Genomic DNA, 15,509 nt, shown 5'->3' on the forward strand with positions numbered 1-15,509 from the left:
ATCATGGCGGGAACACGACGGTGACAGTAGAGGGGAGGAAAACAGAAGAGGTGTTAACTGTGGAAGCCACAATAACCCATCAGAAAGGTGCAGTGTGACGGTGGTAGGTGCTCTGATTTCTTAGGAAATCTTTTTGATTAAATCAGAAGATGTGAAAAACGTATTCCTTTCTTTGCTGATAATTTTAATCTCTCAATAAACAGAAGTACTGGTAGAGAATGGGATTGGGTGTCAATTCAGTTTTAATGAACACGGGAAGAGTCATTGGTCACTTAGAAATATCAGAAACTTTGGGAGAAGGCCAAGTGCTTGTAAAATCCAGCCTCTCCATAATCCTGTCAGAGACATTTTAGAGGAGATTTCTTGGAAGGAAGGCTACACTAAATAATCTTTAAGCCCCTTCTGAGACAGTAAAGACTGCCTCTCACATTCCACAGGCACACTGAAGAATTCCAGAGGCGGCCACACGTGATCCGAGCAAGAAGCAGCCGTCTGGGACTGCCTTGAAGGAAACAAACAGCACTACCCCTGAGGTTCAGTAAAAAGAGCGTAAGAGATGTCATATAAATACTCCACGGAGCTAGAAGAACTGAGACAATGCGGTGCTGGAATAAAGATAGATCAGTAGTACAGAACAGGTACTTCAAAAATGGACTAAAATATGCATAAGAAGGGAACATTTTTTTTTTTTTTATTTCTAGGAGAGAGAGAGACAGTGTGAGCAGGGGAGGGTCAGAGAGAGAGGGAGACACAGACTCCGAAATAGGCTCCAGGCTCCGCTGGCAGTCAGCACAGAGCCTGACGCGGGGCTCGAACCCACAAACCGCGAGATCATGACCTAAGCGAAAGTCGGACGCTTAACCGACTAAGCCACCCAGGCGCCCCAGGAAGGGAACATTTGATAAAAGATAAAAAAGACAAAAAGGTAAAAAAGATAAAAGTAAGGCAATGGAGGCACAGAAAACTGGGAATACATATTAACTTCTACTGTGGGACAAGCCTTTCCATATTTAGAAATGGAATATAGAGCTCATAAAGGAAAAGTTAAACATATTTAAAGAAACATATTTGAGAGGCAAAAAATGGAGTAGATAAGTGTTTTTAGGAAATATGCATTCCAAAGATTAAAATGCTTAATAATTAATAACCAAATATAAACCAAAAAAGACTCCCGAAAACCTCCACCAAGAGCTCTGTGTGATAAATGGATATCATATGAAATCAATCTATTTACTAAAAAGGAAATACTAACAGGAGAGGAGGTAAATAATTTACAAAGGGTGGTTATAAAAGAATTTAGGGCAGAATCACAGTATGCCATCTTTACATATCAAATCAGTAAATAAATATTGAATACATACACATATTTTGGAAATTAATTTCCCAGCATTTAACAAGAAACTTTAAAATGTTCATTTCTTGTGATCTCCTAATTTTACATATAGGAGTCTATCCAAGGACCATAATCCTAATTGCTGAAAAGCTCTATGCATGGAAATGGTTCATATAATATTATCTGTTTTAAAAAAATGAGCAAAAAGGAAGAGTTAATATTTAATGAATGCTTTCTACATGTAGATACTCTGTAGTTAATACATGTAAGCTATCAAATTAAAATCGTGCAACAGTCCCATGAACTAGACATAATCATCATTTTGCAGAAAAGGTAAAATACTTCTCTATGTGCTTGAAGAGATTAAGTTCTCCAAACAAACTTGCCCCGTACGAGCGAAACAATGGAAACAGCCTAAATGTAAACACTAGACTGGTTAAGTAACTTGGAGATTTATTCCAATATAGTTCCCTATAAAACAACAAAATGGAAAAATAATTTAGGATAAGGTGTTAATAAAACTACTTGCATGGAAAAAGTGTGATCAAAATACTTGCATGGAAAAAAGACTGGAAGAAAATAACAGATGGACTAAGTGAATCAAAACAGAACTCAACCCTGAGAAGGTGTCAACAAACGGGGTCAGTGGGGAGCCCCGAGGAACAAAGCCAAGTGCAGTTCACCTGGAGGAATGCAGACATGATGAAGGGACACCCAGGAAGACCCCGAAAGACTCGAAAACAGCGTAAGCAGTCTGGCTAGTACAGGAGACAGAGAAAGTAATTCAGGGCAGATACGGTAAATCTTCTATAACGAGCAGGGGCTGTAATTCTTTTCATGGTAAGTTGCTGGGAAAATCATAAATTGGTCATGGTTAAAACGTCAGAAGACTCAAAATCATAAGAAAAAATAATGAATTATTGAGGTTGCGGCTTACTCTGGAAGTTACACAACATTTTCTCAGACAAATGGGAGGTGGAGACAAGAGCAATTTCTGCTAGATAAGTACTTCAATTAGGTGGTTGGGAAAATTTGCATGGAAAAAATACAAATCTTTACTCTCAAGTTAGTAGACGGAGGTATGTGCCTGGGTAAGCTTTAGGGAAAAGGCGTCTGGGTAAACACATGTTCAGACCACAGAAAATGTCACTTATGCACATATGTACATAGCATGCACCAGACTAATCCTCAACTCGATGTGAATTTCATACTTTGGAGAATTTTATAAAAATCCTAAGAAAACTGTTTTTGTAACTCAGTATTTGGCTTTCTTTTTTCTGTCTCCCACTTGTCGCTGTTTCTGGTCTTCTCTCCTGTTCTTTCTTGTTATATTAAAAAATAAACCACACGTATATGTTTACATATATGTATGTGTCCATGTACATATATGTATGTACAGGTACACGCACATAAAACTTACTGTAACTAGTTTAGAATTTCCTATCCATGGCCACTATTTTTTTTTTATTGGCTACTATTGAAAAACAATGAAAACAACAACAAAAACAAACAAATGCTTGGTCAGCTCGGCACAAAATACACAGGTTTGTGGGTGTAGAAACTACTTCTCCAAAGGCTATTGCTTTCTACTTGGTGCATACCACCTGCCCTCATCTGACTTGGTGGGCAAAAGTGAATTATTCCTCTGACATAACAATGGCCATAATGTAATAACTGACTGTCACCTCTCTATTGCAAATTCTGGAAGGGCAGGGACCATGCCTGTTTTATTTATAGCTAGAACCCCCACATCAGGATGGTAACTCAATAAATATTTGTTGAATGAATGAGTGAGTGGGTGAGTGGATACTGCAAGTTTTATGTATCTTTCCAGACAGCTCGAATCCTACTATCCTGAGAATATCTCCTCTTAGAGCCCCAGTGATTCATCCTTCTGGAAATTCCTACATTATTAGCCGGCACTACCACTTCACAACGGATTCTATGTTATTCTAATTGCTGTTTTTTGTTGCTGTGCTTTGCAATTTAGGGAGACATGGTCCTCAAAAACACTTACATATGTGTATATTTACTCTCTTCCCTGAAGTACTTATTCCAGAGCACAGGGAAAATCCTCAATAAAGATGTATTAAATGATGAATTCTTTTAAATGGCCTTCTACTTTGGGACATTTCTAGACATTGTCCCTATTGAATGCATTGTATTATTATTCCAAAGAGTGATGGGGAAAATGTGGACTATAGTGTCAGTTGAGTTGAATTTCTAGTTCTGCCACTTCAAGTGCTGGAAAAGCCACCTAAATGCTGGTCCTCTGTTTCCCCGTCTTTGAAATGGGAATGTTAGTAAGTAAACAAACAAACAAACAAACAGCATCTACCTGTCTCAAAAAGACGGATGCAGAATCAAATGGCATAATATATGTGAAAGAGTTTTGCAAATTATAAAGCAAATGTTAGTTTTTCTATTTCACGATTTAAAATATGAAACTGATATTGCAACACTACAGATGATATATGCTACACATGGCTTTTTCTGAGAATAGCTGTTAGGCAGGAGAGCAAGGTGATGAGGAAAAGAATCTCAAGCACAACCTGCCAGACATGCCCCAGTCGTAAACATGCCCCATGTTGACTCTGCTCGAGACTTGCGTGTGGGTAGATTACCGGACACCTGTCACCAACACCCTCTGGCACTGATGCAAAGTACCTTTAAACCCAAGCTTACCAGACACAAGCTGCTGTCCAGGCAACCCCACGGGAACCATGCCCAAGTTATTCATGGCGGTGGCCCAGGCTGTGGGATCTGTCACGGACATGTTGAGCTGGGTTGTGTCTATCGCTATACTCCCCAAACCATCGGCTGCTGCAGGGAAAAACAAACGATGACTTCCAGTCAACAGGCAAGAGTGTTTGCTTTAAAGGAGATCACATTGCTAGAGATGTGAGACTTCATTTAGCACATTCCCAAACCACACGAAAATAAAGCACTGTAATCTACAGCAATGTTTTCTCCAGACGTAAACATAAAGAGTTTCCAAATACATTCTGGGAGGAAACTTAATGACATGTAGTTTGTATTATATACAGCATGCCATTAAGGAAGCACTCCTGGAAAAATTGAAGAACTGCTTCTTTCTCTTAGTGGAACAACATTAGTTAAGTTCCAGGGGGGAAAGGCAGAACAGGACTACTCTTTTGGTTTAAAAAAAAAAAAAAAAAGTCAATTGGTTCAGTAGACTAAAATCAAATGGCATCATCTGGTTCTGAGTAGAATTCTGGAGCAGGAACACCTTCTAGCTATTTAATAGAATCTTGGAAAATAGTCAGCAAGTAGCCAAATTGGTCCTAACTGAATTTATCAGTGTTACCTTGTAACATATTCTTTCCTTTCTAAGGTTTTTGTATCATTCCATTACGGAAATGCAAGTGTCTGCCTAACATGACTCTTCCAAAATATTTCTTATAAGTTCAGAATTTCATCAAAACCAAATAAGCAAATAAATACCATTAAACACAAATAGCACAGAGCTAGAAAAAAAAAAAACACCTCAGCAAAAGAAGTGAAATCTGACTTAATGTTTTTTGACATATGCTAAGTTCCGCAGCCCGATTTCTTTAAGGATTCCAGGATCCTGGGCCAATGCCTACTTTCATGGCTGGATAAGCTCTTCCATTAGGAACTCAAACGCCTTGTTTGTGTCCTGTGCTGGCCGGCGACATTTACCTGCAGCCATCATCTGAGGAAGCTGCTGGGGACACCGGCTGATGCCTTCCACACCACCTGCATCTACGATTGAACTATGAGCATCCTGGGGGGCAGGTGCGCTCTGATGGCTGAGTGCAGGGTCCCCACGGAGGTCATCGGATTCTGCAAAAGGGAAGAGGAGTGTAGTGAGAGATCACGACAGTTAGCTGAGGGTGTCTTCAAGGAGAACACTGTTGTCTGGGCAAACACCAGTGAACAACAAAGGACAACGTCCAGTCAGAGACTGAGGCTCAGAGCGGGAGGCTGATTCCTGAGCCCCGGCAGCCAGCTCCTGACTAGGTTCGCCCTCTGTGCGCCAGGCGGGTCAGCTGTCACCTCACCTAGAGCCGCACTGCCTGAATAAGCAGCCCCGTGTGCAAGCGGCTAGGGCCTGCCTTGCCTCCTAACTGAAGAGACTTCACAGATGGGGCTTATCAGCCCCTGCACAGCCTCTTCCCCTCACTACACATCAATGGAGAGGGCAGACTCAGGGCTAAATATGATTTTCTTTAAGTTAAAAAATTAATTGATGTTGTTATTTTGGAAGACGGTCGTCTGTGAAATGTATTCAGAGGGGGAAAAAATAAGGAAGAGGAGGAGAAAAGCAAGAAGCTATTCGCCGTGAGGCTGGTAAAGGAGTGCACCCAGATTACAATAGTCAGGAGAGGCAGAGGGAAAGAATGGCGTGCTGCTCATAAAAGAAGATGGAGAGGATGTTGGGGCAGCAATGAGACACAGTTGTTTATTTCTATGAAGATAAATTGAACAGGACACAGTTTGTTTGGTCTGAATTTTCCCTAGCCTCACAGCATACATGCACGCATGCACACACACACACACACACACACACACACACACACACACACAAATGTAAACATACACACATCTATCTGCACATATTTTTATTAAACTTTCTAAAGCATTCTTCTGTAAAAACAAATAACATAACATTAAATAAAGCTGCAAAGGAAAGAGTCTCTCTATAGCACACTATTTATAAAATACCTTCTCTCCATCCTTAAAAATGCAAAAACGTAGCATTCATACATAGATAGTGTTTTTCATACGTATGCATCTTAAGTGCACATTCAGCGGTTCAAAACTGAAAGGCAAAACATACCACAATTTAATTATTTCTTTTTATTTCGGTATAAACTTAGACATTTTTCTAACCCATGTTTTTGCTAATGGATATTTTAGAATTAGATGTGATGGTCTGTTTGTGTGTGTGTCTAGTGCAAAGTTTGGCCCTTTTATGGTATGCTCTTTTATTTCTTTGATGCTTAGGTGCAAGAATCAGTAATCTCTTTGGACACTGTACTGTCAAAGAAAACTCATTGCCTGTTGAGTAGAAGTTTAGTTCAAATGGAAGCTCAGATTTCTGTATTTAAAGAAATAGGTGGGTAATGAGCAAATTATTTCCATAGTCTCCACAAACACCTAGCCCTTGACTGGAGGGGCACATGAGAGAGTGGGGAATATTTTCCAATAGCTTGTTCGGAAGAAGACACAGCATCATTCAAAAGAAAATGATTCCAACTTTGGGAGCAAACTGCACTCAGGACAAATGCTTTATACCTTGCAATGAAACTCACCTACCCATGGTGCGCCTGGGTGGCTCAGTCAGTCGGTTTAAGCATCTGACTTTATCTCAAGTCATGATCTTGCAATTCATGGGTCTGAGCCTCATGTGGGGCTCTGTGCTGACAGCTCAGAGCCTGGAGCCTGCTTCAGGTTCTGTGTCTCCCTCTCGCTCTGCTCCTCCCCCACTCATGTTCTGTTTTTCTCTCAAAAATAAACATTAAAAAATGGAAAAAAAAAAACAAAACAAAACCAAAAACCCTCTACTACCCAAATGAATTGAGACCTTGTTTACCTATGGTGAATCAATTATCTTAGGCAATGAATGCCGTCAGACAATGATTCTCACCACAGAAAATGAACTCAGTAACATAAATACATACGAGACCTAAATGTCTGCCCTTTGGCTACCCACATACCAGCTATACTTCTCCGATGAAACCTCACAGCACTTTCCTCTCTTTACCTCCAACCAGTGCAGATCACCACAGCAGAGTCCGGCTAGACTGTTCATTCTTCTGCTCGAATGGCCATGGAGTAGAGTTGTTTCAGATCATTGCAAGGTCACCATTTGTCTTACTTATCTCCCTAAATGAAGCTTAGTTGGCTTGTTTCCTTCAGGTAGGGTTCTCCCAAAATGGGCATTAATCACAACTTTCTGTCCAATGAGTCTACAGTTCTGGAACATTACATCAGAGAACATCCCTTTACCTTGTAGGCTTCACAACTGGTATCTGACCAGCCATGTTTCACCTGGTCTTTTTGCAATAGTAATTTAGGGAGGCTGTTAGCTTTCCATGGCTCTATAACTGTCTATTCCAAAGGTAGTTTTCTCCTCATGATTATAGTGTTACAAAGGGGCAGCAAATGTCTGGGGGGCCCACAGGGCCCACCCACACTTTCAAGCCCATCTTAAACTAATGCTGTTCCATTGAGAACAGTAATGAACTGCTACTGTGTCATAAATAACGAACGAACAAAAAAAGTCATTGCTTTTTTTGGCAAGATGTAGGTTGTAAACCTGAATTTATCCCCTAATGAGACTCTGTGACATTTAATTTATTACATGTCTTTAATCTACCAACCAATGGTTTCAATGTCATACTTCATGTAGCTACCACATACCTAGAATGGTGACTCAAAATAAGCTCTCAAAATAAGTATCACCTCTTGGGCATTTCCAAGGGTCTCAAGAAAGCCAGGCAATTTTTCCAAAAAAATGTAAATTTCCTTGATGCTTGGAAGGAAGATGATATTTTAAATTAATTACTACCTAGTAATTTATGAATAGTTGCAAGAGTAATTTTTATACTCTACTAACATCTATCGTTCTATTGAATACCTGCCTCTTTAGATGACTCAAAGCCATAATGCCTAATTTATCATTCAAATCAATTTCTCTGCCTTAGTTTTCTTATTTCTAAGCTATCAAAAAGATTGATACTGTTAATGGTGTTTATTTACACACAGAGATGTGGGGAGTTAAAAAATCATAGCTAATAAAGCACTTGGAATATAGTAGGTGATAATTGTGATTATTTTATTTGGAAGTGTAGTGTTTCTATTAAGGTACCCTGGGATCTTAGTGTTCTACTGAATAATTATGTAATTAATTCTAAGACAGTGAGTAACGCTTGATATTTCTAAAAGTAAGCATTGCCCTAGTTTTCTATGGCACACCTAAATTGTACCAGAATATTTCTTTATTTTCCACAAATCCTTTATAAATTAATATAATATGAATTAAAAGATGTAAGAATTTTCTTCTCTCGGTTATTCTTCTGTCTATGCAACTATGAAAGCTTTCAAGAAATTGATGACTAATTATGAAATTAGCAGCTCAAATTTACAGCTTTTAGTACCAGAAGAAGGAAATGAAAAAGGAACAAAGGAATAAACTTCAGTTCCAGGGTCCAATTCCAAAGGCTGGCGGTTTGAAAACTAAAGAACACGAATGGGGAAATTGCTTTTGGAAACTAGAACACAGACAAATTTAAAGTGTCAAAGAAAGACAATTTTTAAAAATGTTAGATCCTTCCAGATAAGCTTTTGGTGCACTTTACAAGTCATTCTCCAAGATCTAAGCTCCCACACCTCCCTGGCAACCAATGGGTCATAATCAGGTTACTGGGATGCTCCCCTTTTGTGAGACTTCTCGCAGCTGTTCTTTGAATGAGCTGAAATCTATAAATAACAGCATCTCCAGACCCATTAAGCAGTGTGTTAGTGTAATAAAGGCACATATGTATGTATATGCTAAAGAAGTGAAATCATTGGAAGAAAGGAAAAATTTCCATTTGGCACAGACTGCAGAGGGAAAATAAAAAAGCAGATCTGGCCATTTCTCAAACATAGAATGTCGTTAAGGGTCTGTGCTTACATCTTCCATTTTTCCGTTCTGTCTAGCAGCCAGTTTTAAACTACAAATCATCATTCTCCCATCTCAGGGAGGAAATGGTTACTGAATGGATGATAAGGTTTTAGCCATGATATTGTCTGTGTTCAAAAACTCAGTGTTGAGAAAGAGAGCTGGCCAGCCAGCCAGCCAGCCAGCCAGTGGCAGAGACAGAGAATATGAATGAAAGAAAAGGTTTTCCACTGAAATCATGAAATCAAACAAAATTACCAAATTTGCTAGAGACAACTCAACCAGCATGGGCACGAGAGGTAGATAAAGAAAGTCCTCTGACACAAAGTAAAATACTGTTTGGCATGACATGTGTAAGTGTAGAGAGATGACAGAGGTAAAATTATTTTGTTTTCAGGAAATCGATGCTTTAAAAAAATATTACATTTTATATTCTAAAATTGAACAAAATAATAAAAGAGAAAGCTTGAGACCTTAGGGATAAAGTATTTTTTTTTCCATTAAAAACAGAAAAGGAAATAGGAACAGATGCTGCTATGATAGTATGGAATTTCAAAGTCTGTGTATATGCAAGTTTTAAAATACAGGAGTTTCCACACTTAGATTATTTCAGATTTACTGAGAAGGGCGATATTATACCTGAAGGCTATTTATGAAACATGTAATGGGTCAACTCATACCTCCCATTGATGGATATCCATCAACCACATACATGATATATTGTCATATGTTGTTTTCTACCTTCCAAAATACACCTAGCAGAGGGAAAGTTATCATTGCTGACTCTGCTGGTGAGTGAATTATTAAAGGAAGCAATCTCATCCATAAACATAAGTCTGGATCCATTAAAATGAGAAGAGTCTCACTTTAAGCAAAGCTTTTTCTAAGTCCGTGAGGATTTAGGCCAACCGCACCCAGGTTCATAGAATGTCAAGGTTCCAACCCTAGAGTTCCTTAATTCCAACCTCCCCCAGATGTGGAATTCCCTAAAATGTTACTGGCAGGAAACTGTTTCAGCCTTAACAGCTCACGCATTCACCCTTTGACTGAGCCCTTGTGGGGAAAATAAGAGCTTGGAGCTTTGCTCTTGAACCCTGCTTCTGCAACCATGTGTGGCCCTGGGAAAGGGACTCTTCTCTCCCCTGAACAGGGATACTGAGGCATAACTGCCAATCAAGTAAGTCTCAGACAAGTTTATGAAAGTAAATAAGGACACGTCAAAGAATTCATGTTTTCCCTCCCCTGACAAGTTTGTTTTCTGTTTGCACTCTCTATCCTCAAGTTCCCATTCAAACAGTCCTACTGGACGGACAAAGTAAACACAATGCTATAACTACACAGAAGCTTCAATTGAGATGGCAAAGCTGTGGGCTGCAGAGAAAGAACACTGGAGAGACCCAGGGAAAGTGTCCTTTTTGGAAAGGGAAAACACCTCTGAAACAGACTTTCGGGCTCTGAAGATACATCCCTCAAAAGTGTGAGTTCTATAGGGGCGCCTGGGTGGCTTAGTGGGTTAAGCGTCCGACTTTTGCTTAGGTCATGATCTCACGGTTCGTGGGTTCGAGCCCCGCGTCAGGCTCTGTGCTGACTGCCAGCTCAGAGCCTGGAGCCTGTTTCAGTCTGTGACTCCCTCTCTCTCTGACCCTCCCCTGCTCACGCTGTCTCTCTCTCTCTCTCCTAGAAATAAATAAAAAAAAAAATTTTAAAAAAAAAGTGTGAGTTCTATAAACCATGGACACTGCCAATGATCAAAGAACAATGTTTAATGCATGTCTAGTGTAGGTCACATGCTGGTCTTTTTGGCCACACATATACACAGAAAGCAATTTCTGTAAACATTATTATCGTCTTATATAAGAGAAAGCAGATAGTATCGCTCTACAATTTGTGCTGCTTTGTACTCAGTTTCTTCATTATGTACTCATTTTACACCTTGACCCAACCATAAAAAACATATTAAGCTACAAAGTGGAACGTTTTAATTGTAGTGAGTGAATAACTGATCCTTAAATGGCTGCAAACTCTGGTAAATGAATGATCTGTTTTCCAAAAAAACACGCCTGATTAGAGCTCTTTAATCTATGGAAATCTACCTGCAATAAAACCCAGATCAAATCCTGACCAGCCTGAGCCAGTTGCTCATCCTGTTTAACATTTCTCCTGGTAGGGTCACAAACAACATGTTAGTTACTCTTTAAACTAATGTGCTCTTAATGATGCCTTTGCAACACAATGGATGAAGTATCACCCTGCAGTCATGATCGTTCCAGGTATTACAGACTCAGCAGGACAGCCTGCCTCCAGTGGGTTTCTCTGGACCAGAGTCCTTGTTTTCTGTTTCTCTAAATGACCACACGCAGCCATTGTTTATGGTCTGAAGGCAGTGAGCAGGATGGTGGGGACCTTGGGTTCCTAGGGAGAGTCCTTTTCACTCCACGGGGAGTCATAGATGGTATGGTTACCTCATGATGGTGGGCTAGTTGGAGGAGGGGTCCTGGGGCAAATGAATGTGCAGTAAGATATCCAACTGGAAAGTTCTAGGCTGAGCAGGGAGCATTCTGGGGAAATGGGTCAAACCTTGAGTACCATTAGCAATGTTCACCAAGATTCAAATGGAGGTGCTCAGAAAGAGGATGGCCTTCAGGGCCTGAAGATATTCAGGTTCCTAAGATGAGGGGTTCAGGGGTGCACAGAAAGATGGTTCTAGCCTCTAGGGACGCTTGTGACTCAGAATCTAACAGAAAGACTGTCTTAGTTCTTTCATGGTGAAGGTTTTATGTTCTAACCACTTTTGGAGGTCAGGCCCATCCTTGGAGGTAAGGACTGGCTGCACACAGTGATCTCAGTGAGGCTTCTATGATACAGAAAACTCCATGAAGGCTCCTGCCCCAACAGTGTGGGGTGGGGGGTGGGATAAATGCCAAGGGGAAGGTTCTGGCACTGAAAATGAGGCTGAAACTCACTGAAAAATGCTGCTGCCACAGCTGTAACTCCATCCCTGCTCTCTATCTTGGTTACAGATTTCCATACAAGGGTATAAATGTGCTACGCTCCACTCTACCTTCTCCCATGAACACCCCTTCTCCCTGTCAGTAGGAGGAGATATGTGCCTCTTAAGAATGTCATACAGAAATCCTTCCGTACAAGGGGATGGCATTCGGAGGACTAAGATCCTCAAATAGAATCTTTTCTCCTATTCCATTCTTCCAGATCAACAACTCATCTGCCCCGGGAAAGTAGCCTGGTTTTGTAACTGTGGCTGTGTTATCGATTAGGCACCAAAGGCAGAGAGTCTACAATAATGTTGGAGAGCTGAAAATGTTTTGTGTCAACATACAGTGAAACAGGCATTATCAAAACCAAGTATTTACTTGATGAAACACCTAGAAATGTTGTATTATGACAACTTCTCTAATTACCAAATTTAATAGTCACACAGACATCATTAAAGTGGAAGATCACTTGGAAGTGGGGCTTTCTCGTGTTGTGAAAAACTCCTGAGACTGCACAAGTATGCAGAAATCAGAGCTGGGTTTAAATGAGAGGAATAACTTGTAGGCAAATAACTTCAAAAGCTGAATCTTAGAAATCCTGTCCAAAAGTCCTATAGACAAGATTATACTGGCTGTCAGATATATCAAGTGCATTTTGTATGTTAAGTGCAACGTGGGGCGAGGCCTCCAAAGCAAAGCCAAGCAGAGGCCCTTCGAGTCTGCAAAAGTTGTAAATGGCTCTACAGAGATGTTGTCTCCTTCTTGCCTACTATGTGTGAGATAAATAAAGCGAAATTTTCTCTTTAAATGCTACCCCAGTTAAGTTATTCACTAATGACTTACAAATTATTTAAGGGAAGGTAGAGGAGGGAAAGAAATTGACCCTAAAAAAAAAAGATATGAGAGAAAAACATCTGGCCCATGGTACTGAATGCAATTTCATGTTAGCTTTAAGTCATCATATTTATTTATGGTTTTATTATTTATAAAAAAGAAATTATGCGGAATGTGCTTTGTGGGAATTACAGAATATTGCGATTGCTACCGTGGTTTATTATTTTCACAGCAAGATGGCTTAAACCCAACCTAAACAAATATTTTAAATGAATCCCCACTAGCACTATCACATTTTTTTTCCTTTCTAGCCTTAATGAAAAAGATATTCTGCTTTTCAAGCCCTCTGATGTTCTTATTCTTATGCAGTTCTAAATGTTATGGTTTATTATGGGATAATGTTTATTGTAAAACAATGACTAAGAAAATGACCAGCACCCAGTGGTGGTAAAACAGTGCAGTGGATGTGAGGGCATTTGAAAGTGGCGGCGGCCTGCCAACTCCAAACATTCACCAGGCCTTGACCATGAATGCAATCAAAGTAATGATTTTATTACTTGCGTAATCAAGTAGACATGTGTACACGTACTTATCCAACATATCAACCTGTCACATTTCTCCAACACAAAGAGTTTTACTAATAACCTACAAACAAAGCAGACGTAACAGAGAGACACATAATCAACATAAAACTAAGCGCAGCATCCTTTCCAGACTTCTCACAGTACCATCTCTGAATACTAAACTCCTCCTTACAGGAGACACTGCCTTCATTCAGATACACTCCCCAAACTTGCTGCCATTCTACCGGCCAGTGCACTTGGCCTTTCTTTCCGGTGGGGCAATGTGCAGAGATGGGATGCAGTGACACAGTGCTTTTCCATCTGAGAGTAAACACCAAATAGGTCAGGGTGATGGAAATAAATATTCCTATAAGGACACTTTTATTTTCAAGGTATGATTACGAGCACTAATACTTGTAATGAGTTCAAAAAGCAAAGTCTGTAAAGTCAAGGGAGAATGTCATTCCCTCAGCCCTTCCCCCAGAGGCACCCACTGGGAAAATAGCTTATTAGGTAACAGTCCCACATCTTTGATCTTATGAAATATCAACAACAACCTCTGAGATAGATGTTATTAGTAACTTTCTAAAAAGATGAAAAGGTTCAGAAAGTTAAGGCTTTGGGTCATTTACCCAAGGCTGCATAGCTAATGAATGGCAGGACCCCAAGGTTTAGTTTGTTTTAGCCTGGCCCTATGTTGCTATAGATTTGGGGAACTGAGGTTTTCCCGTACAAAGAGCCAGACTAGGAACCCTTCCGTGGTTTGACTGACTCTAAAGACAGAGAAGTCTGGGGTAAAGGGTTACTTCTATCGCCCGGGGACACAATCACTCAGCAGATCTTTATTAAATGCTTACTGTATGCAGGCAAGGTGCTTGAGATCAAGAATATAATGGTGAGCCAGACACAGACCCAGTCTTCAAAGAGTTTGCAAATTAAAAAAGCATTAGCTGAGAACAAACTGAGGGCTGATGGGGGTTTGGGGGAGGGGAAGGGGGGTGATGGGCATGGGAGAGGGCACTTGTTGGGATGAGCACTGGGTGTTATATGTAAATCAACTTGACAATAAACTATTTAAAAAAATTAAAAAGCGTTAGCTTGCTGTCATGTGGCAAACTAGATACTTTTAGGAGGTTGCCTATCATAAGAAAACAGCCAACAACAACTAGATTCTAGATATAACTCTTCACGGTGTCTTGTTAGGCTTGCAATAAAGTTCCTCCCTTCACCCCTTCTGCCCTCTGCTGACCCTCACAAAAAAAGGCAGGTAGGCTAAAGCCAGGAATGGCTATGAGCGGTAGGGAAACATGAAGGCAGAGCTGCCCGGAGGGAAAATGCGTTGTGCTGGGAGACAGCCTGCCATGGCAAAGGAGAGCCGTATCTGAGGGTCCCATGGTAATCAGGACCTTCCGGAAGCTTTGTTGTCTTTGTGTGGCCCTTCCCCAGTCCCTAGCAGCCATGCTGACCTCTGTACTTCAATTATAAAGGTTCGCTCAAATTTTAAGAAATCAGAAATCACTGCTGGAAAACATCTCAAAGCCAATGCTTTACTGAGAAGCACATTTTTCCTAAAGTCAGAATGTTAACTGTGTATTTTGAGAAAAGGCCAGTGGGGAACAGACACGTAAGAGGTCTACCTACCGTTGATGTGTAGCCTCAGGGGTTAGGTTTTATCTGTGAGTAAGTCTCACAGATGTCTTGGCCCAAACTGGGCCTAGCTTTGTTGAAATGCATATATTGAGGGTAAACCTGTGATCTGAGCTGAGAATTTGGTGCAAGCATCATCAGCACCAAAGACGCCCAGAACTGTCACTCCTGTGTGGGTAGCTCGTCTGCGTAATTTCCAATCCACCGGCTCTCCCACCATGCTTTTACCACGTAATGAAACACAAGCCTGAGAGAGAAGGATGGCAAGATGGAAAGGCTAGTCATGGCCATCTGAATTGGATGGCTGGGAGGTAAAGCAGGATTACGATTCCGTTCCACACCCCCTCTCATCCTACTTCTCTTACCTCTACCTGACGTGGTGTCTCTAACACAAGCTATCTTGTTACAGTGGCAGCTGGCAACAAGGCGGGGCAGGGGTTCAACTGCCCACCACGAACAAGAGTGACCGAAGTGGGAGGTGAAGG

At 40.6% G+C, this 15,509-nt stretch overlaps 1 protein-coding gene across 1 annotated transcript in view; it reads right to left on the reverse strand.

Annotated features, from left to right (window-relative positions):
* Positions 1-15,509, reverse strand: part of ENOX1 (ecto-NOX disulfide-thiol exchanger 1) — a 418,486-nt gene that overhangs the window by 200,635 nt on the left and 202,342 nt on the right. Inside the window, 2 exon segments of the mRNA XM_077778774.1 lie at positions 4,019-4,156; positions 5,018-5,161. Of these exon segments, the coding sequence (XP_077634900.1) occupies positions 4,019-4,156; positions 5,018-5,161 (282 nt within the window).

Source organism: Crocuta crocuta, unplaced genomic scaffold (assembly GCF_008692635.1).
Source record: "Crocuta crocuta isolate KB4526 unplaced genomic scaffold, BGI_CrCroc_1.0 scaffold586, whole genome shotgun sequence".
Lineage (NCBI taxonomy): Eukaryota > Metazoa > Chordata > Mammalia > Carnivora > Hyaenidae > Crocuta > Crocuta crocuta.